Here is a 13,390-nt window from a genome sequence, read left to right as displayed (position 1 = left end):
TCTTAAAGTGGCCAGTTAGAGCATCAAAAGAGAAGATTGCATGGTTAATGCCAGGGAAAGGTGTGAGATTTCTCGTCGGGTCATGGCGGGGGGGCTCTTTATGGACCCCACAGCCGTCTGATCCCGGCCCAGAGAGCCTGTGTATTGGCAGCTGTTAAACTATTGAGTGACGATACGTCCACACACACACGCAGCAAATGGCAGAGGCGATGGCTAACACCTCCTGACTCCAGTCTGCCATACGGGATGATGGACCCAGGTTTAAAGTTTGACGTTTCTCGTCAGCGTTTCCTGTTCTTTTGAATTGAAAAACCCTCGGAGAACGAAACATCTCTGGGATTTATCATCGTAATAAAACTCTTTTTCTCTTTCTCGTGCTTTGAAAAGTGTTGAGAAAAGAGCAGTGTGTTGGTCTTGGCCATGACTTTGTGACTTCCTCCAGTTCGTCACTGTCACCCCGTCCTGAAAAGCACCAGCCAAACTGGTTTGAGATCAGCTGCTGGAGTCCCGAAGCAAAGCCATCGGTCCCAGCGTGAGTCTCAGCGGGACACTCTTGATCCCTGTGGGGTCTACAGTAGGAAACCTCCTGGAACGTTTAGATACGACACGTACGTTTCCTCCACAGAGCCGCCATGTGTTTCCAGTTACACATTAATGATGTTTTAACCTGATCAAAGATCATTTTATGACGCGGTTCACAGATTCGGAGGGTTAGGGAAAAGTCAATGAGGGAAAGTTTGCATGTGAGTTTCTGGAAAGCTAAAGAAGAGTAGTTAGTCTCACGTGGCTTTTAAATGATGAAAAGGGTGGAGGGAAAAGAGCATGTAATACAGAAATGACTCCTCGCACAATCTTTGAGAAATGGCATTGCTAACTCAACGGTTCTTATCATAATTAACCCCATCTAATGTGTGTGTTTGAGAGTGTATAAGCACCTTGCAGGTGTTAATAAGCCGCGAGTCCATGAGGCTGGTGTCCGATTCAACGACTGACTCGTTTCAGGCATTAGCGCTTCACACATGAGAACAGCCAGATCTCCTGAGGAACGCGTACATCTCCGCACACATGAGAAAACAAGCGTGAAGATACACCCTAATCCTACAAATTGATTTCATACGAATAAGCCACCATTCGCCAAAATATTTTTATATAACAAAAAAAAATTTTTTTTTTTCCTTTTCTTTTTCCTGTTTCTCTATTTCTACTTTCGTCTAACTCTAGTTTTTGGGCCCGCCTCATTAACTTTTCACATCAAAACTATACATGAACACCTTCACATTTCCTCCGACACTTTGTCAGGTTATGATCATCTTAAGATGTTATGATCATCTTAAGTCTGTGGTTGTGAGCCTATGAGTGCTAACAGGGACAAACAATTCAGATGAAGTGAGTTTCTATCAATGCATTTGGCAGACTCTAAAGCTATACGTTTTATCACGGTGAGTTCTCTGCCAATCAAACCCCTGACCTTGGCTTTGCCAGCACTATCCTGAGCTACACTTTTGGGGCATTTCAAAGTATCTTTTTAAAATGTACAGATTAAGTTTTCATAGCTTTTGTGTAAATTTGCTAATACACTCTCAAAAAGGTTGAAAGGGGTTCTAATTAGAGTTCTTGACTCGATTTTAAAGAACCCTTTATTCCAAAACGTTTGTATATAAGGAGAAATGTTTTCAATAATTCTCTTATGTTTAATGGGCTATTTCATTTTTTTCTAGTGATAAAGTATGCTTGTGAGCTGCTTGATTCATAAAATGTAATTACAATTAAAAATAAATTGATCGACAGATTAAATCCATAAAATGATCCCATGATTAGAACCCTAAATGGTTCTAAATATGAAGCGCCTGACACAAACTTTAAGATTCTTTATCCTTTTCTTCACTGAAAAAAATTAGTTGAATTTAATAAAAAAATGTATCGTAAGTGGTTGCACACAGTTGATTTTAGCTACATTTAAACAAATGCATCAAGTTTAGCTAAAATTTATGAAGTTCAACTTAATGCATTTGTTTAAATGTAGCTAAAATCAATTGTGTGCAACCACTTACCATACATTTTTTTATTAAATTCAACTAAATTTTTTTCAGTGTTGTAATAGTGTAGAATCAACTCTTTAATCACAATTTTCTCAATGTCAGTGTTCTGACTGTATTCTTACTACACTGTGAAAAAGTGTTGTATTTACTTTGAAACAGTTTTCACAAAGAAGTTGCTCGTAAATTTCACAAATAATTACAAAGAAATGGCAAGTAACATGTTGAATCACGTGAAATTTTGAATTAGAAAGATTGAACTGCAAAACATCTTTGTACAACTTTGCCGTAAAATCATTTTGCAGATGTTAAACTGAATCCTCCGTCCTGAAACATGTACCTGGATTTGTCAAATGGCCAAAAGGCCAATATAGCTGTTTATGGATAGTTGAACCATCTTTGAACATATTCATTTCGATCAACGATTATGTTGTGAAGTGTTTCCTCACAAGAACAAAGTTATATCCAAAAATAGTTTAGACTGAAATGGATGTGGCTCTTCCAATTCAACCTGGAGTGTAATCTTGTAAACTCAAAAAAAAAAAAAAAAAAAAAAAAAAAAAAAAGGAAAGATTTCTGATAATCTGCCATAAAATGACTTTGTACTTTGGAAGTCTAAGTAAATGTAAAGTGTGAAAGTGTGATTTTCACTTGGAAATGAAATTGTACTTGAGTAAAACACAAATTCACAAAAATAATATGCAATGCAATTTATTTATTGACTACTATAATAGGTATTATGCTATAAGAAGTCATTTTCACCCCTGTCCAACCACAATATCTAATCTAGTGTAAAAATTGCACTAAAACGACATGTTAATTGTCACGGGTGCTAATATAAGTGTGCTACTGGTGGATTAGGTTTAGGGAAAGGATACGCTAGTCCCTCAGAAATGTGTGTATAACCTCAGCGGAGTGAGGAGAGCCACGCGTCATGTGTGAATCATACCGACCAGCTTCAGGTGAAGGAAACGAAACCTGCGATCACACCTTCATGATGGAGAGATAGCCAAACGCGTGCTCGGCTAATGTCTTCAGCGGTTTGCTCCAGGTTTAGGACTCTCCATCTTAATCTCCAGAGTGGCCATGAGGTGTGAGGATTTTTTACTTGGTATAGAGGAATCTGAGTACAAATCCTTTTAGACTTCCTTATATTCTCAATCAATACATTCACAGCTATTGAGCGCTTTTAGTGCAACTCGGATTTAACTGCCCATCAAGAGCAAACATTTCAATCTGCTTTATTATATCCACTAAAAATAACAGTTCAGACTCACTTTAGGTTCATTTACTGTTGATCAATAGGGAGAAACGCACTCAAGATGGGAACAGGACTGCACTTTGTGTTTAGAGTACTGATAAAGTGTGTTATAACACATTTATTATACATTAATCACTCATTTATCAATGTTTTCATGAACTGAAAGAAACTGAGCTTTATGTCTTGATTAATACTGCATCTAATATCAAATAATTCAGCCGTGTTGTTTTAGTACACGGTTCAGTAAAGGTATGATGATAATTTGATATATATCATTGCACTAAATGATTAGCATATTCACATACCATAAAATGTACTTGGGTTTTCCAAAGTACTGCAAATAATATTATGCTATGGTCAATTTTACCCTGGTATATGTCCAGGAAACCATTGTATTGGACTTTTTGGATCAGTTGTAGCTGTTCAAAAGAAATAAAACTTTTCCATTTTTCAGATTAATAAAGGCAAGAAACGACCATGCATTATAAATGATAATTGAATTGAATGTTTAAGAAAATGCGTCCACTGTTGTCCATCTCTTCCGATGGCCACATATTCACAGTATGTATTAACAATATGCCGTCAAGTATAGCAATCATTTTTGGGTCTTTTCTGTGTGGCAGTGTTCGTCCTCAAAAGCTCAGCAAATGTAGGAAATGGTGGTGATTAGGAGTCTGTTTCGCTGGAGTTCATGTTTAGCATAAGAAAGAGTTGTGCTAACAGTGCTCTCCATCAGGGTGGAGGAACAGAACAAACTGTGGATTGTGTTTTCTGAGGGTTAAATCATCAGAACGGGTCAATTTCATCTTCCAATTCCTGTTTTGAAACATCCTAAAGGAATATGTACAGACTTGCAAATGAAACCTCTTTTGAATCAATCCTAAAGTATCACATTTGGGTCCAGTTTGGATTGGATCATATTTGGTCCTACTTAGAAAAAAAATGTGATAACTTTCCGAATGTCTTATTTGGTTTGCCCCAATTTTACAGTAATGGCAGCAGAGCTTGAGCCACATGATCAGAGTCACAAATTTCCCTGGAAACTGTGCAGATTTAACAACTTCTTATTTAACAACTTCAATTTTAAAAATCATTTTTAAATTGGAAAGAATCCCAGGTTTTCCATAAAGTCTCTTTTGCGACCTGTGCCTATGCCTTACTTTCTCCTATTTCCCCATCACTTCCTCTATCTATTATTGATATAAAAAAATATTCTATCGATTTAACCAAAGAAACACACAGAAAATAAAAGACAATCTGCTTTTTGATCAAATCTAAACGTAAATTTAGATCAGATTTACGTTCCTCCATTTGTGAACAGAGTCAGTCAAGCACTCATTTCAGCGTATAGTCACAGATGCATAACAATGACTGGCGTTCATACAAGTAAACTCTCTCTATTCATGTTGCATGAAGACTGCAGATCAGTGGTGCTAACAGGCTGTGAACTACTAAAGTAGCCTCAATTCTTCTTGGACTGTTCCCTATCTATCTCTCCCTCTCTATGTATCTCTGCCGGTGTGTCTCTGCATGAATAGAAAGCCCGCTGCCTTCAGAGAGCATTTCTTCCTAATGAGATTAACCATCAAGGAACGATCATGTCTAGACACCCTGAATACGCAACCCCCTCCCTCCCACCAAACACACACACACACACACACAAGCTGTTTCTCAGGTAAAGCTCACCTGTAGATTTACCCCAGGGTTTGCTTTCTGCCATAACTCTATAATGGCTTTATGTCACGATTATATCTGCACCTTCACTGGGACAATCAGTGACATGATTCAGTCAAAATGATATAGTTTACGTTCCATGATTCATTTGGAACATTGGTTCACTCAAACAGTCTGTTTTTGTAGTGTTAAACAATAAACATACAAACATTTTTTAAAGAACTTTTCTACAAAAGTTCCATATCAGCATCTATGGTTGCATGACCATAACCTTTAAAATCCATAGAACCTTTCCATCGCACAAAAGTTCTTAAGACGTTCTTCACACTAAGAAAATCTGTTTTTTAAAGAACTGTTCTTTTGGGAATCCAAAATGGAAATACTTTAAATTCTTTAAAATAAAATCAATCCACGAAAAACAAAGCCTGAAATCTGTACCAAAAAGCATGATGCCAAGACATGACTTTTGAAGATCCACAGTTCTCTAAAAACATTTTTTTTAGAGAACCGCTTTAATTTGTATTTTAATTGATGATAACTTTGTAATACATCTAGAACATTTTAATCTCCACAGAACCATATAGCCACTCCAAGAACTGCAAATAATGGTTGTTGATGAGAAAAGTGTTTCTTGGTGCTTCAAGGAACCATTGAGAAGCTTTACTTTTAAAACTGTATGTCAATATTTGTCTCAAAACTGCTGTTGACTAAAGACCATAATCCAAACCCAAAGTTTAGGAAGGTTAAGTTGGTCTTGTTTTTTCTTCATGGTTTAAGACGCAGCAGATGTGTTGTGAAAGCATGGCCATCAAAATGATTGAGCTTGGAACATATGAAAAGCAAAGAAAGTTCAGAAGAACTCAAGTGACAACAAGTGCATTTTAAATTATTTACCACAGTTGTAAAAATCAGGACCTGGTGTCTGTAGCATCAGTGAGAATTGGTGGATATGTGTGTGTGAATTAGCAAACGCGAGTGCCGAGTGTGTCAGATTATGTTTGCTGTCAATTAGACAGTGAAGTCTTTGCTCTTCCTCACATTAGCTGGATTAATGAAGGGAGTTTTGTGCTTGATTTGCCATCCTGTATTCTTTGGGCCTGTACGTATTTGTTTAAAAGTCCTTTAGCAGTTCATAAAGACATGTTTCCTCCGCTTGTCCCCTTCCTGTTGGGACTCTATCAAGGCTCTGCTAACTCTCTTTGATTCTGCACATCAGCCAATAGGATCATGACATTGACTCATCACCGTGTCACTTCAAAGGCAGGGAATGGGGGTTCAAGCCCCGCCCACATCCAGAACCCACTTAAAGGTGTGGGACGCCTCCTCTGCATCTGTGGCAGAAGGAACAGACAGACACAACGCACTGAAGCTCTTCATCCTTGGACTTAACAAACATTGGATTTAACTCAAGCCCTTTAAGTTCTTATGGAGAACTTGTGTTTTAACTGAAACGTCTAGGTATTGCTCATTTATCTCCTTTTCTTCTGGAGGACATCTTTTGAGAAGCCTAAATAATGCAGGCTATCAGAGGTGAGTGTTTGTCTTAAGCCCAATTCATACTCTCACTCTATCTTCATTGTTAATTGGTCTTTTTGGACTTGGTTCTGCACGACTGAATTTTCTCTGGGACTTCTTCCGTGGGATGCCATTGACAAACCATCTCAAATATTTCGTCTTTCCTCAGACCTCAAGCACAATTTCAGCCTCCCTCCTCCGCCCTCCATGGCTGGAGCCGGTGATTCCTACCACCAAGGCAACATCCGAATGACTATAGAGGATCCGGATCTGTGGAGATCCTTCCATGAGATCGGCACCGAGATGATCATCACCAAACCTGGCAGGTACGTCCAAGTTCCTCAATTAAAACTTAATCTGTCGACTCATGTTTTGGATCAACTGACCTCAATGTATGTGTGAGACCTTAATTCTTTGAACAGACATTAAGTTAAACTGTACTTTTGGATGCTTATTTTACAGGAGGATGTTTCCACACTGCAAAATCAGCTTGTCTGGATTGGTGCCGTATGCAAAGTACATCTTACTGGTGGACATGGTGCCTGAAGACGGTCTCAGATATAAGGTTAGAACCTCAAACTCATCTAGCAATTCTCTAATAAAGTTCATAGATCACATACTGACTCTCAATGTAGTGATTGCCAATTTTAAGGTCTTATCCATTTGAATGGATTAGACCCGGCTTGTCTAGACTGTTACTCCTATTGAAATGAAGAGCTGTTGAATTGGGAGTCAATCGTGAACGGCTGGAGCGTTGGGGGGACGTTGTCACATGTGTCTCCCCAGAACGTTCCCACCACTGATTGCGCTCCTCAACTTCAAAGAGCCCCAACTCTTCCTGTTTTTACAGAACCCAATGGGGGGTTTTACCTCAACACACACTCTCGTTCACACATACTCTCGCACCCCAGCACCCCCGGCACCTTATGTCATGGCCAATGTGGAAGCTGTAGTTGCTATTCTGTGGTCTATGATTCAATGAAATGCTTGTTTTTCCGTAGTGGAACAAGGACAAGTGGGAAGTCGCAGGGAAGGCTGAGCCTCAGCCGCCCTACAGGACGTACCTACACCCGGATTCGCCAGCGCCCGGCAGCCACTGGATGAAACAGTCCGTGTCTTTCCTCAAACTCAAGCTTACCAACAATGCCCTGGACCAGCATGGACATGTGAGTGTCCCACTGTGAATCTTACAATTGTTCAACAGTAATTTGACTTTGTTTTAAACCTATGTCTCTTCTTTTGATTCAGATTATCCTTCACTCCATGCACCGCTACCACCCGCGCTTCCATATCGTCCAGGCTGATGATTTGTACAGTGTACGCTGGAGCGTCTTCCAGACCTTTACTTTCCCCGAGACCACCTTCACTGCGGTCACAGCGTACCAGAACACAAAGGTAATCTTAAATATACTTAAACACACATTGATTAGCCGCTATTCTGAATATGGGGGAGAACATGTCCCCCTCATTGTTGAGCATCTACAGTAGTCAACATTTGAAGTGGATCAAATAAGTTCATCAACGTTGTCCTAAGACGAGAACGGGTATTGTTCAGAATTCATGTTTAACTTTGATGAAAGGTTTTGATCCACTTCAAATGTTGACTACTGTATATGTTTTTATGCACATATTTTGAGGTTGAATTGGATAATGGCATTTTATGGAGTTAATTAGAACTTAGATTGATGGTTCCATTATTTCTCTCACAGATTACAAAGCTGAAAATCGACCACAATCCATTTGCCAAAGGATTCAGAGATGAGGGTACAAATTCTAAAAGGTAATATCATCTTGAGGTTATGTTTTATTTTCATCACAGGTTGCTCTTAAAATAGATTTTTCTATTCCAACAACTTTCTAAAATGCAGAAAACAATTCATCATTAAATATTAACTCATGAATAATAGCTGATATGAGACTTGAATAACCATACCAAAACGAATGCCTTAATGTAAAATATTTGTAAAATATTCAGTAAATTGGTTTAAATTGTTAGCCATTTTACTTCATTGAACTTTCCTTTCACAGACGAGCAAATAGAAGTCTGGCTGATCCTGAGAGAGTTGCAAAGAAAATGTCAAAAGACTCTGAACATGGAAGCCCACGAGGTAATTGTCTTCACCTTTAAGTTTATGTCTCTCTTTATTGTTCAGATCTGGGTTAACGAGTATGAATAGTTTCAGTACGAATTCTCAAGTAGTTGTTGTATTTGTAATTGATTCAAGTCTCCTTGATGCTTATCTCCTCAGATATCCAACAGTCCTCATGTGAAGGCCTGGATGATGAACAGGTGTCCCGTAAGGAGTTGGAGGTGAAGGCCGAGCGGTACTCCCCATGGGGGGGTGCGTGCGACCGGGACAACAGCCACGCTCTCCGCGCCGAGTCCCCGCTGGGCTCGGACCCTCGAGACATGTACAGCTCTGAACAGCTCGTCCCTGGACAGAGCACGTACCAGCCGTACAGGTACCAGCACTGACCTCAAACAAGACCTTTTTGCCATGTTCTGCCTTGTCAAGTCAAGTCACCTTCATTTATATAGCGCTTTTAACAATATAGATTGTTTCAAAGCAGCTTTACAGTGATAATAGGAAATTAAAGTAACATTGTTTTGGCTTCACAGCAGCTCTAGAATAAAGTTATTGTCCAGCTAAAGTAAGTTTTTGATTGATTCACTTCTGTTTCAAAGATCATTAGTTATTAACTTAGTTATTAACAAGACAAGTGTTTGGTGGCTTGAGAACGCAAACTTTGAAACGGGTTCCAAGGCGAAAGTTTTGAAAAACGTTATCATCTCCTTGTAAACTTAAAAAACGGGAATCGGTGAAAACGCTGACGGCGTGCACATGCATATTACGTGTTTAGTCTATAGGTATGCGCGTTTGAATATATATGTGCGCAAGCGCGTAGTCTTTCTTTACAAATTGACCTCGCCAAATTACTTGTGTGGCCTACATAATACAGAATTTTTAGTCTTTTCCGCGGATCCATGCGAACTGGAATAATTTTGATAACGTTTTATCTGTACAGAGGTAAAGGGAAGAGATGAAGGCCTTCACAGGGGAGAGACTAGTTGACACTTCAGGGCAACCAATCATGGACGAGATGATTCCTATAGACTGAACACGTAATCCGCATGTGTACGCCATCAGCGTTTTCACATAATATTGAAGTTTGCACGGAGATTTATTTTTTTTTCACAATTATTCAACGCCTGCACCTTTGAACCAATTTCAAGGTTTGCGTTCTCGAGCCGCCAAACATTGTTTTGTGCAAATGAGCAGGTTGGAGCGCGTTGAGGGTTTTCAAAAATGGTAAAATGGTGTTGTGTAACCGCTAAGTCAATAACTAATGATCTTTGCAACGGAAGTGAATCAATCAAAACTAACTTTAGCTGGACAATGACTTTATTCTAGAGTCAAAACAATATCTGTTACTTTAATTTCCTATTATCACTGTAAAGCTGCTTTGAAACAATCTATATTGGTAAAAGCACTATATAAATGAAGGTGACTTGACTTAAAAGCCACCAGCCACTAATAGTTCTGCCTGGTCAATGTCTCAGTGCTAAAATTGGGTCTTTTCCACAGGTTTCACGAATATGGCAAGTCCCCCTCGCCGTCCTCCAGTGCTGGCAGTGTGAGTGGATGCGGGAGCACCGGCCGCTCCAGCCTCGAGTCCCGTGTGCCGGATGTTGCCACCGTGCCCGATCACGAATCCTCCAGCAAACCCTCCGCCCCGGAGTTCGGTCTCCCCCCCACCTGCCCCCCACATCCCTCCGCGGGACACCAGGACTACACAGGGGTCCTGAACATGGCCATAGCCCAGACCAAGCCTGGCATTCTGGGCCACCATCCTCTCTACACCCCCTACAGCACAGAACAGTCTCTGGGACAGTGGAGCGGGGCAGCGTCCGCTCAATACCCCCCTCCACCACCCCCCCATCATCACCTACCCAGCGAATACAGCACCCAGGCCGTCCATCACGGATACCACCATGGAAATGTAGGGGACTGGAGCCAGTACCCATTGTTCTCTTACTCGTGCTGGTGAACAAGAGACGGAACGAGATGCTTTCTGAAGTCTGGCTCTTCATGCCCTGACCCAGACGACGGCGCACGTCACCCGGTACCTGCGAGTACCAGATAAACTCTAGAACTGAGAGTGAATGTAATGAGGAAGTGGCACTAAACTGAAATGTTGTTTGTGAGTCAACTTGGATGCAAAAGTTCAAATAGAAAATAAAGAGCCTGCTTCAGTTTAATTGAAGAAAAGTCTGTGTGCTGATCTGAGGGTCTTTGTATTCTTTCCGTTGTGTGAAAAGACGGTGTGCGTGTCGTTTGTGCCAAAGGATGTGCCATTAAATGCATTCCTTAAGACTTTTGATTCGTTTTGACTTGAAACCTCAAATGCCTGCGTAATTTTTTTTTTTTGCCTTTGGTTTTCTTGGCTTTGTTGTTAAGATGTCTATTTATTCTGTGTTTGCTTTTGCTGCTACTTAATATTATTTTTGTTAAAAAGAGAAATGTAGTGTAAAAAATGCTGTTTGGAAATTACAATATTGTATGTCTGAAATACAGAATGGTCAGTAAATATCTTCAGTAAAGATGTTGTGGTCGTGGTCTTTTTCTTTTTCAAAGCAAGAAATAAGCAGCAAATAAGCTCATATATTGAAATGTTCATCAGGTCATAAAGAAGTTGAGTTCAAGGGGAAGTGAAGTAGACAAACATCTGCTGTGAGAGTTCATGAGAGCACTTTGAAGGTCTGTGTGAGATCCTAATCGCAATTTGGCATAATCTCAGTAGTTCATTGGTTCATGACTGGAAAGTGCAGATATATTCAAATATAAGCCAAACCAAATATCTAAGTAGTCTCATTAATATAAGAAGCTCTTTTTAACTTTATAGAAATATATTTGCACGCCATCTTGCCAAATCACAAACAAAAAAAAACAATCAGTTCAACAAATATCCACCAGGTATTTAATCTCAATATGTTCTGTAACAAATAGCCTAATGCACAAGAGTCTCTTTAAGAACTTTTATCTCCACATTTGCTGTTTGATGCTTCATTTCTGTCAAGTTTTTATCTCGCTCTCAGTGTAGCTTTGCATATTTTTGTTTTTCTTTCACTTTCCCCCCCTTTTGTTGGCTCTAATTGGAAGCCCACCTATCTCTGCCTGTCTACACACACATTATTTGATGTTGCATCCTTGGGACACTTAAGGTAATACCTTACATAACAAAGCATGTCATAGGCCCCTCTGTGCCCATGAAAGAGTCTTAAAAGGCGTGAAAATGGGGGGGATGTCAGAGCTGTATTCAGCACTCAATGCAGACGGGCGCTGATGGCTGCCGTCACGGATGTCAGGCGCTAATGACCGTCGTAAAGGGGGGAGGAGGTGGATCTGTGTGTTTGGATGTCCTGGGTGGGAGAATTAGCCAAGCTCAATTCATTACAGAGCTCTTTAGCATCTTTTAGACAAGCTTTGCAGCTATTCGGTCCTCACACAGACTACAGACAAGCATTAATAAGCTACTTTTGTGGCAACTAACCTCAAACGTTAACAATATCTGAAAAAGCAGATTTTAACTTCATATACTGCTGACAATATTAATTAGAATATTGGTCTATGTTCTGTTTTATACTTCTGAGCAAGACACTTTTCAAGGGTTGAAACTCATAAAAATAAGTGGCTGGAACAAAGTAAACACTGGTGCATTTTGCTTACATTAAGCAGGCATACAAAGGCAACAACCGGGTCTAAATCTAATTATAAAAAAGAGAGAGAGAGAGAAGTATTTAAGAATTTGAAAAAATTCAGTTCGTATTTAAATATTATAAAGTAAATTGCATGTGATGGACAGGAAAGATTTTCCTGGTTGGCTCTAAGAAAACATTCACATACAGTATTCTGTTTATGGTCGTCTAAAAGTCATGTCTAAGATTTTTTTGTTCAAAGTAGTAGCATAGCACATCCAAAAAACTTTATGCAGGCGTGTGCTCAAATAAAGCACTTCACTACAGAGTAAAGGGAAGTTGTTTGCCTGACGAAGACCTTTGGGTCGAAACGTTGCACATTTTTAATAAAGTGATTTTTGGAAGCAGTGTGCCGACTTTTGTTTACTCTATAGTTAGTTGTTTTTTTGCCATTGTTCTTTATTAGCTCATTTCATAACATTTCATATAGAACATATAAAAACACTAGCTTTACAATTTAAACATTCTCTGAGAAAATTCAGTTTACACTTTATTTCGATAGTCCACTTTTGTTAGCAAATATTAAGCAGACAGTCTACTAATACTCTAATGACAGTTAGTTGACATGTAGTTGCAAAGTTACTTATAGTTAGTAGAATGTCTAAAGTGGACTATCGAAATAAAGTGTTACCGAAAATCTTGTGTTTGTGTGTGTGTCTACACTGAAGAGTGCAGTTCATGTTGGCCATCAGAAACGAGGTCTAAACAGCACATGCACAGATTAGATGTCAGGGTTTTTTCAGAAACCAGTTGTATTTCACCAATGTAATGAATTTAAAATGTGTCACTGTATTTGTTATATGATGCATTTGCTTTATCATAGGATTTCACAATTTATCACTGTAACAATTACACAGCATCAAATAAATGATTTTAATATGAGGTACTTCTAGTATCTGATTGATGCATTTATCTGGCATCAAGATAATATGTCAAAGATGTTTGAGGGGGAAAAAGCAACTGTTGCATGATGTACAGTACAGGCCAAAAGTTTGGACACATTACTATTTTTAATGTTTTTGAAAGAAGTTTCTTCTGCTCATCAAGCCTGCATTTATTTGATCAAAAATACAGAAAAAAATGTAATATTGTGATATATTATTACAATTTAAAATAATTGGTTTTCAATTTATTATACTTTAAATT

At 39.1% G+C, this 13,390-nt stretch overlaps 1 protein-coding gene across 1 annotated transcript; it reads left to right on the top strand.

Annotated features, from left to right (window-relative positions):
• Window positions 1-5,896: 5,896 nt before the first annotated feature.
• Window positions 5,897-12,505, top strand: tbx16 (T-box transcription factor 16). Its single transcript, XM_079896218.1, has 9 exons — window positions 5,897-6,501; window positions 6,656-6,812; window positions 6,949-7,051; window positions 7,488-7,652; window positions 7,735-7,881; window positions 8,196-8,266; window positions 8,515-8,594; window positions 8,736-8,949; window positions 10,074-12,505. Exons 1-9 carry the CDS (start codon window positions 6,486-6,488, stop codon window positions 10,534-10,536), a joined length of 1,416 nt encoding a protein of 471 aa, XP_079752344.1. The 5' UTR covers window positions 5,897-6,485; the 3' UTR covers window positions 10,537-12,505.
• Window positions 12,506-13,390: the final 885 nt, after the last annotated feature.

Source organism: Squalius cephalus (genome assembly GCF_949319135.1).
Source record: "Squalius cephalus genome assembly, chromosome: 16".
In the NCBI taxonomy this organism is placed as follows: Eukaryota; Metazoa; Chordata; class Actinopteri; order Cypriniformes; family Leuciscidae; genus Squalius; species Squalius cephalus.
This window is presented reverse-complemented; position numbering and strand designations above follow the sequence as displayed.